Source organism: Neolamprologus multifasciatus, chromosome 4 (genome assembly GCF_963576455.1).
Source record: "Neolamprologus multifasciatus chromosome 4, fNeoMul1.2, whole genome shotgun sequence".
Taxonomy (NCBI): Eukaryota; Metazoa; Chordata; class Actinopteri; order Cichliformes; family Cichlidae; genus Neolamprologus; species Neolamprologus multifasciatus.
This window is the reverse complement of record NC_140442.1, coordinates 23,502,409-23,512,182: the sequence shown is the minus strand read 5'-3', so window position 1 is coordinate 23,512,182 and position 9,774 is coordinate 23,502,409. Positions and strand designations below refer to the sequence as shown.

General features: G+C 41.1%; 1 protein-coding gene and 1 pseudogene across 2 annotated transcripts; one reads left to right on the top strand and one right to left on the bottom strand.

Moving 5' to 3' along the window:
• The first annotated feature begins 85 nt into the window (after positions 1-85).
• On the top strand, positions 86-6,731 carry LOC146520496 (uncharacterized; annotated as a pseudogene).
• Positions 6,732-6,834: 103 nt separating this feature from the next.
• Positions 6,835-9,156, bottom strand: LOC146520495 (guanylyl cyclase C-like). Of its 2 annotated transcripts, XM_085158280.1 has the most exons (4): positions 9,001-9,130; positions 8,778-8,872; positions 8,560-8,636; positions 6,835-7,407 (listed from the first exon to the last, which is right to left on the bottom strand). In XM_085158280.1, exons 1-4 carry the CDS (start codon positions 9,065-9,067, stop codon positions 7,206-7,208), a joined length of 441 nt encoding a protein of 146 aa, XP_085014406.1. In that variant the 5' UTR covers positions 9,068-9,130; the 3' UTR covers positions 6,835-7,205. The 2 variants fall into 2 exon arrangements, with proteins under 2 accessions (XP_085014406.1, XP_085014405.1); XM_085158279.1 differs by having other exon boundaries at positions 8,560-8,872; positions 9,001-9,156.
• Between the last annotated feature and the right edge of the window lie 618 nt (positions 9,157-9,774).

Here is a 9,774-nt window from a genome sequence, read left to right as displayed (position 1 = left end):
GCTCTAAACCTCCATCAGTCACTTATCACCAGATTTAGCATTAAGTTCTTAAGCCTTTGATCTTTTGTCACCAAAGTCAAATCTAGTGATCAAGTGGATTGTTCATGTGAGTTTAACGCTTTCATAAATATTGAATGGAAAAGTAACAAAGCAAGACGATTTGAAAACATGTCTTCTTCTGTAGCTGTCGTCCGAAAAAAGTGATTTTTGGTATTTGCCCGTAAACGTATGTCAATTTAATGAAGCAGAAAAATGTTTATAATTTTATACGTACTTGTAATTGGCTGTAAAGTCTTATTTTACATCATACATATGACAGCTGGGACAGGCTCCAGCGGCCCCCGCGACCCTGAAAAGGATAAGCGGAAGCGAATGGATGGATGGTCTTATTTTACATTGTTGGGATTGCAGCTACTAGTACACAGATTAAAACTGATCAGTTACATTTTTTGGTCACCAAGACCGACTATCAATCAAAATGAATTTCACTTTGATCTGCCAACAAAATAAAGAGATTTCCACGTCCTTTATTGGCTGTGAGACAGAAACATTTAATGTTTAAATGTATCCAGATTACAGTTTCAGAGCTCTGATGTGCACTCTTCAAATTAGAAACAAACATCAACAAAATTCCAGATTTTCTGCAGCATTAATCTCTTGTCTTGTGTGCAAAGATATTGCATTTAACTGTTATGTTTAGTTTTATATTCTTTATACATTTAATCGTCATCATTTGTAAGTTTCACTCATAGGAGCCGCCTTTTTTCTGCGGAAGAAGAGTCATATGACCCGAGAAAGGCTCCTTTTTTTTTGTTTGTTTGTTTGTTTATGCGAACACAGATCCGGGGTATACCGGAAGCAGAAAACCCGACTTATCAGAGAAAGTTGATAACCATCGTCGCGACAATTGTTTTGGGGGTTTTGTCGAACCAGCTAACGCAAAGAAAGCCTGGTTGTACTGAACTCCCATCGTAGTTTTCCCCTCAGAGAGGGTGAGCTGCTGTTTTCATCATTGCTATCGTAGCGAGCGCAATTTGAATTTGAAAGTTGTGGATCCACTTTTAGATGGTGCCTGTTTTTATGTGTTTTTGTTTCTTCCTGATCACAGTGGGGTTACAGAAAGCATCTTTACCTGAGCTCACTGTGGTTTCTTTGCTTTAACTGGCTGTCCAGTGTGCTGAACCGCATCACTGGTTGCTGAAATTTACCCGGTGATGCGCTTTGAGCATTTTAGCGGTTTGTTTTTTCTTATAGTGCATTATTTCTTACATGTCACTGCATCTCAGTATAAAACAGAGTTCTTATTCAGTGATATGTGTCTTTGCTCAAGGCTTGAGGACCAGCAGCATATAAGGTCAAATATCTGCATAATTCTTGGCCCCTCTGTGCAAAGGGTTCTGAAATCTGACTCCATGCATTCATTGCAAACAATATTTCCAGTGGTTGGGGGAAAAAGAGTGATAAAGCCGTCATGTTGAGATGTCTGCAGTGAAGAGTCTGTTTAATATAAACCTGCAAGCTTGAAAGTCAGGAACTCTTTGTTTTTGAAATAGAAACGTGGTCTCTCTCTCTCTGTCACGCTGTCCCCAGGAGACACATGTAGTGATTCACTCTTTCCTATTAAACGGAGGAACTGAAACGTCTGTTGGGCCTTCTGCATTCATTTCACAAATCCTCCCGTCATAGCCCTCCTCTGTGGCTCGCCGCTCTGTGTTTTTGTGTGTGTGCAACAAACACAGCATTAGACAAAGGCAACAGTCCACTTTACTTTTCGTTACTCACGTAGCACCAGGAATGGATAAGAAGTCTTGTCCTGAGGGAGAAAAGTTTGACAACTTAGTCCACATGTGTGTGCCCAGCAAGTCACTAATGAGATCTAACCCCGATCCACCAAAAGGTGAGTTTCACTGAATTCTAATCATTTTTTTCTGCCTCTTGGACACAAGTTTGTTCTCTCAGCGTCCTGCCTCTGTCTTGGAGCTTGTCTCAGTTGTGGATTCAGCATGTCTTTACAACTTTATCATGTAGACTTGAATTTTACCTGACTATCTAATACATCACAGTTATCGTCTTCTTTTTTCTTGTACAGCCGCTTATAAAATGAATGAGCGAGTCAGACTTGAGTTCATCCTTTTTCTTTCTGAAACTTTTCTTACATGTCAGAATGCAAACTGTTTAACTGTTGAGGTAGTCAGCGTGTGGCTGTCCTCCTCCCTCACAGAGCCGCCCCTGACTGTCGTGAACCAGCTCAAAGCCATAAACACCACTGTCAAGCCCACCTCGATGGCGGTGCTGAGTCCGACTCTGTGGATTTCTGTGGTCGTGGTCGTGGTGGGGTCCATCTTGGCTTTGACTCTTTGGTTTATCATATACAAGCGACAGACCAGACGCAGCAGCACCTCCGGTAAGGACAACAAGCTTTTGATGGTTTGTGTCACTTAGAGTGTTACGGTTTATAAGTTTGCCTAACAAGTGAAAGATCCCTGGTTCGATCACAGGAGGAGACACAAATCCCTTTGGGGTAGTGTCAGGAAGGGCATTCGCTGTAAAAATCTACCAAAATCAAACACGCAGACCTCCCCGCTGTGACCACCGCTTGTGAAAAAGGAGGAAGCTGAAAGCGGCTTTTATAGTTGTTTAAATTCCGCTCATTAGACTAAATAGCAAAATATACATCAGATGCTTTAATACATCTAGTGATCTAGTGAAGTTATAAGAGGTCTTTTCCTAAGATACATATTTTACGAGACAACGTGGTTTTTGAAGCTGTGGAGAGAAGTCGGTTTACTTAAAAAGAGGAGATCTGACAGCAGAGCTGACAGTCGGGTGGAGGAAACAGGGCTGCAGAAGGGCAGGTGATGAACTGTGACGTTCAGCACAGTAGAAACTCCACAGTTTCTGTTCTCTTCTTCTCACTTGTCCCAAGGGTCAGTCCCGCTCCCTTACCATCTATTCTGGTTTCAGCACACATCCGCTGGTTGGGCAAGAAAACGTAGGCACCCCCACACAACACTGAAAACACATAAACAGACTCTTCCATGCAGAGTTTGTACAGGGCTGTGGAAAAGTATTTGGCCCCTTCCTTATTTTTTGTGTGTTTTTGCTTGGTTATATTTATATGTTTCAGGTCAACTAACAGATTTTAACATTATTAAATACAAAATGATGTTTTGAAATGATTATTTCCCTTCTTAAGGGGAAAAAGTTATCCAAACCATATGTGAAAAATGTGAAAAAAGTAATTGTTTGCTCAAAACATTAAATAGAACCGGTATGACAAAGTGAAGTAGGCTGAAAGATCTCAAACCAGCACAGCATGCCACCATCTAAAAAAACTCTGAGAGACAAAGTCATCGATATCTATTTGTCTCGAAAATGGTTACAGATTCTATTCAATTTTATTTATCCAGCGCCAAATCACAACAAAAGTTGCCTCAAGGAGCTTTATATTGTAAAGTAGACCCAACAATAATAGACGCAGAGAAAACCCCAACAATCATATGACCCCCTATGAGCAAGCACTTTGGTGACAGTGGGAAGGAAAAACTCCCTTTTAACAGGAAGAAACCTCCAGCAGAACCAGACTCAGGGAGGGGCGGGGCCATCTACCATGACCAATTGGGGAGAGAGAAGGAAGACAGAATAAAAGACATGCTGTGGAAGAGAGCCACAGATTAATAACAAGTATGATTCAATGCAGAGAGGTCTATCAACACAACAAAGCAATTTTGAAAACTTTGGAACTCTGCTGAACCCCGGTGAGAACCATTACCCACAAATAGAGAAAACGGTGAACCTTCCCAGTGCAGTGGTGAACCTTCCCAGGATTGGCTGGCCCACCAAAATTACTCCAAGAGCGCATCCATCACTCATCCAAGAGGTCACGAAATAACCCAGAACAGCATCTAAAGAACTGCAGGCCTCACTTTCCTTAGTTAGGGGAAGTTCATGATTCAACAATAAGAAAGATACTGGGCAAAAAATGGCATCCATGGAATAATTCCAAGATGAAAACCACGGCTGACCAAAAAGAACAAAAGGACTCGTCTCATATTTGCCAAAAAACATCTTGATGATCCCCAAAACTTCTGGGAAAATATTCTGTGGACTGATGAGACAAAAAATGATTTTTTTTAAAGATTTGAGTCCCGTTATGCCTGGCATTAACTAACTCAGGAGTTCATAAAGACAACATCATAACAACAGTCAATTATGGTGTTCGTAGTGTGACAGTCTGGGGCTGTTTGCTGCTTCAGGACATGGATAACTTGCTGTAATCAATGGAACCATGGAATCTGCTGTATAGCAGTAAATCCTGAAGGACAATATCCAAACATCAGCTCATGGCCTGAAGCTCAAGTGCACTTGGGTTATACAGCAGGACAATCATCTGAAACACACCAGCAAGTCCCCTCTGAAGGACTCCAGAAATCTAAAATAAATGTTTTGGAGTGGCCTTTGGAGTGGCTCAAAGTCTGAGCTTAAATCCAATTGAGATCTTTTGGCATTCATGCCTGAAAACCCTCCAGTGTGTCTGAATTAAAACAAGTCTGCAAAGAAGAGTGGGCCAAAATTCCTCCACAGTGATGGGAAAGACTCATTGGCAGTTATCACAAACGCTTCATTGCAGTTGTTGCTGCCAAAGGCGGCACAGCCTGTTATTAGGTTTCGGGGAAATGACTTTTTCATACAGGGCCATGCATGTTTGGATAGATTTTTTCCCTTGATAAATGAATCCACTATAATAACAGCATTTTGTATTTACTCAGGTTTTCTTCGTCAAATACTAAAATGTGTTTGATAATCCGAAATACGCAGCTGTGACAAACATGCAAAAAAACTAAGAAATCAGAAAGGGGTGCAATTACTTTCTCACAGCACTGCATAGCCCGAGGCTGAACATTTGAATGCTACAGATTTACTTTGTGAAAACACAAAACCTGTGAAACTAAAACTGACAGTCTGACAGCCAACAGCAGCTGCTTTTAAAGGCCTGAATCAGACACACGAGTTTTTGTGTTTCGTAAATACACCAACATGACTGTGGCCATTTTTTTTTTCAATCTCCTGGAATGCAGCTCTTATTCAGCCTTAACTTAATTTTTTTTTAAAAAAGGAAAAACAAAGAAAGGGCTGAGGAGAAGCTCAAGTCACTCGGGCATCCTTTGCGTCAGTGAATAATCTGTCGACTCACACCTCTTACCACAGGAAACATGGAATGTAAAAACATTACTAGCTTAGCTGCTTTTTGTTCTGCACACAATGCAGTGCAGTAGTTCAAACATTATAGTTGCACGCCTACATTTTTCCCAATCTTTACTTTGATAACAGCTCGTACTGAGCTTTTTTTTTTTTTTAAGTCACAGTAAAGTTTTCTCTAAGAGATGAAAAATTAGGAATTTAGCAAATAGGATGTAAATTAAAAATATATGCAAATGAATATTTAAATTGTCAGGCGGTTCACTGAACAATCAACTAAAAAAAAATAGAATTTTGTGGCAATTTTTTTTAATGGTACAGCCTTTAAAGGGGCAATATATTCATCCCAGGCCCGCAGTTCTGCCTGTGAGAAGTCCCGCCCACTTTCTGTGCAAACCTTCTGTTTTTGAGGGGCAACCAGTCAGAAGAAATCCTCTTTTTCATACAGAGGATTTATATACTCATCAATCTCATGACCTCGTTAACTGTTTTGATAGACATTCGTGTAATTATTTGAAAGCATGTTATGAACCTTTAATTTAAAGAAAAACATGATTAGCTTTAATATATAAAAAAGCACCTTATTGATCAATTGAGGAAATAAGGGGGGTATAATGTTGCAAATGGCTGCCGAGTCTTTCAGCGTGAACGTTCAGTGACAGTTTTTCTGTTGTTTGTGTCACAGAGGATGGCATGCCAAGACAGGAACTTCTTCAGAAAGCGCAGCCACCTGCCAAACTGCTCCCTTGCCCTCAGAAAGAAACGGTCAAGCTGAGATATTTCAGAGAGCGGCAGAGGCCCCATCACCCTGCTCTCACGTGCACTCTGGGAGCCAAACAGGCTCAGAGTGGGAGAATGGCTTCACAGCTTGCAGGGACCTCATGATGCGTGGTGGAGCAGAGGTGGGCGGAGACTCGCCTGCATGCAGCACAATGGCGGAGCACAGGATCCCACTTCCTGCCACAGAGCTGGGTGGCACTGCTTTAGTTACAACTAAAACCATGTAAGGCTGCGGGTGTGTGGTCCTACTCTTTAAGCACGCTGTGGGGAAACACATTTGTTTGCTCACTAACATTGTGGCCACACCTCTCCCTTTTGTGGGCACAAAGCAAGTTCATTAAACCTTAGAGTGAAGACTTGGCTTCAGGTTGGGGTACAGCTTTCATGAGTACTGGTCGAAGGTCGAAGTAATATTCTCTAAAGAGATGAAAACACAACTGTGTTCTTAAAAACGTATATTCACTGCATTTATACTGCACGTTGTACTCAGTATACTGAGATTTCTGTGTTTCTACCATGTTTTTATGGGTTTTTAAAAAATAAGATTACGATTTTCTACAGCTGTTTTTATTCCTCTGCACTGCTTGTGTGAAAGAAATAGTGTAGCAGGTGACTGTATAGTTTGTTGTTTTTGCCGTTGTACAGGAAAAGTACAGGAACTGCTTTAATTCTTGTGTCGTATTTCAAACATGTTTTAATAAAACAAACTAAAAATCAACACAAATATTTCTGATGCTGTGAAAACGGAAAGGTAGCATCATTACAGTGCAAAATAGTCTTGATGTACTGTTTGGATAGAGTTCCACTGTCTTTGAAGCAGAAAAAGATATTTACACGATAAATATATATTTCTTTATCACGTGTTGCTCAATCAGTGAGCTTCCTGCAGGCAACATTGAAACATAAACAGAAGGATGTCTCAAAGTAAAGAAGAGTGCACTGGGTATCCTCGTCCACGTTATCTGGATCGCTTATGGAGAAACATTTGTATATAAATATGCCACTCTTTGTACCACAACAGTAACTACTTAACATCTTTAAAGGATCAGTAAGGCGAGTTGATCTCAAGGCGTTAGGCTGTTGGGGATGAAGAGAAGTGCTGCTGCTCCGGCGTCGTCTCTCCAACCGATGAACGAACAAAGCTGTCCAAAGAAACCCAGCAGTCCTGAATCTAACTTGACAAACTTGTACAAAGTCTACATCTTGTGCTGAAAGCTCTTCTATGATCACAGGTAGGTGCTCGGGTTCTCAGTGACAGCTAGGTGGAAGTACTCTGGCAGGCTGTCGCTCTGCGCGCTGCTGTTGGTCTCCCTCCGGCGGATTTTGGTGGACAGGGTCTTCCTCTTTTTGAAGCTGTCCCCTCCACGCTTCTCCAGACTTAACACGATCATCTCTGCCAGATCCTTCTGAAGCGACTGGAAGTTCTCCCTGAGACAGTAACATTAGATTGTGTAATGATGTAAAACTAAAATTAGGTATCACACTGATTCTGAAAGAAATGTGGAACGGTAAAATATAAATTGAAAAACAAATGCTAGAAAGCCTACAATATATTTTATCTAATATTCAATCTGTCTAAAAGAAAACTACATTAAAAGGGGGAAACTTAAAATATTGCTCTTTATGAACTCTGTGTGCATAACATCAGACAAGCTTTGAACCATCCCTTAGAGCCATAGGTTTTTTGGATTGTGCCACAATTATGTAATTTTGTCAGATCAAATATTTTAAATGTGACTGAAGTGCAGACTTGCAGCTTTAATACAAGGGGTTTAACAAAAACTATTGCATTACAGAGGCTCAAAAGTCATTGGACAGCTGACTGACAAGCTAGTTATTTCACTACCTACGAAGCAGATGAATGATGACAAATGTTTTCAACAATTTGGAGCCTTCTTTGTGATATTTTTTCTTTCATAATATGAAAAATACTTTCAGTGAGTGCCAGGTCTGAACTTCAGGCTGACCAGTTTGACTCTTTTACTGTAACATGTCCACAGGGTAGTCTGGAGTCTCGCTAAAACAAGCAAGGCTGGAAAAGCAGTTATCTGAGTGGCAGCATGTCACCAACATCTGCATAATCCTCATGTAGTAACTTTTAAAAAAATTTACAGTTAATTAGTCTATTAATTAACAAATGAAGCACTTTAAAGTAGGTGGTAATCTAATAATATAACGAACATACATTATTTATTAAATCATAATACTGTTTATGTATTGTAATGGACTTGTTCTTATATAGCGCTTTTCTACTCTGTCTGAGCACTCAAAGCGCTTTATACAACTAATTCATTCACCCAATCACACAAGCACTTTTTTCTGACCTAAGTGCTAAGTAATCTACCATTCATACACATTCACACTCCGATGGATGCATCGGAGAGCAACGCGGGGTTAGTATCTTGCCCAAGGATATTTGGCATGCAGACTGGAGCAGCCTGGGATCAAACCACCGACCTTCTGGTTAGTGGCTGACCTGCCACTGAGCTACAGCCACCCACGTTGTGTTCAGGGTATACCACAGTCCAGAGTTCTTCAACAGTTTGTGTAAAAATTCTTTATTGATAGGACTTTACTCACGCGCTCGGTGGCGTCGGCAGGTTGTAACTTCCCCCGGTCACGCCTGTTAACCAGTATGTCATCATTTTTCCTTTACCCTGTGGGTGAGGTGCAGACGCAGACAAACACAAACACTCACACACACTCGTGACCTCAGTTTGTGTGGTATGGCATTTAAAGTAAATATCTACATGTGATCTTTTTAAGTAAGTTAAAAAGCCCAACACCACCCAGCTCACCTTCAGATACGTCTCTCCTCGTTTTTCATACTCAAACTTGCAGTCCGTCCTCTGCAGGATGTTGATGGTAGACTGGCTGACATGAATTCTCAGAGCTGGAAAGATGACGTGAAAAGCAGCCATCGGACTCTGTGCTTGCATCTGCCCTCCCTTTGTGCCAATTCAAGCTAAGCGCCTAAACTGCCAGTGTTGTGAGTGTGTAAAATGTGTGTGGTTGTCTTACGCAGGCCTGTGGACTCCATCCGTGAAGCCGTGTTAACCGTATCTCCAAAGAGACAGTAGCGAGGCATCTTGTTCCCCACCACTCCTGCTGCACATGGTCCTGGACACAATTACATAACAGGATTCAATTTATGCTTCCTTTAAAGAATGTATTTAGTTTTTTATTAGCTTATAATTAACATTAACCTATACATATATTATTTGGCCACTAGATGTCAGCAGCTCCATCACAGACAAAGGAAAACCAAGTTTGAGGGCTACACACAGAGAGGTCTAAACTTAATGGTTTATAGAATTTTTAGGAGAACATAAACATGAAATTATGCTGGACTTCTGGGATGAGCAAACTGATATTTCCACTAATGCACACCCATACCATCAGAGATAGACAATTATGAACTGAGTGCTTGCTGCTGAACAGCTGGATGATGCCTACCCTCTTTAATCCTCTGTCAGTGCGCCCCAGGGTGGCTGTGGCTACAATGTAGCTTGCCATCATCAGTGTGTGAATGTGTGTGTGAATGGGTGGATGACAGGTTGTGTAAAGCGCTTTGGGGTCCTTAGGGACTAGAAAAGCGCTATACAAATACAGGCCATTTACCATTTACCATTTAATCTGGAGGATGTGGTTGTTGTGAAATCTGTTTATGTTGTCCTAGTAAGGCTACCATGGGGGCAGCCACTAGAGGTCGCTAGAATACTGGTGTGTATATGTTTTCCCAAAAAATGGATGTAGCCACGTACACTGCTGCTACAATTCAATAAAAGCGGTTCG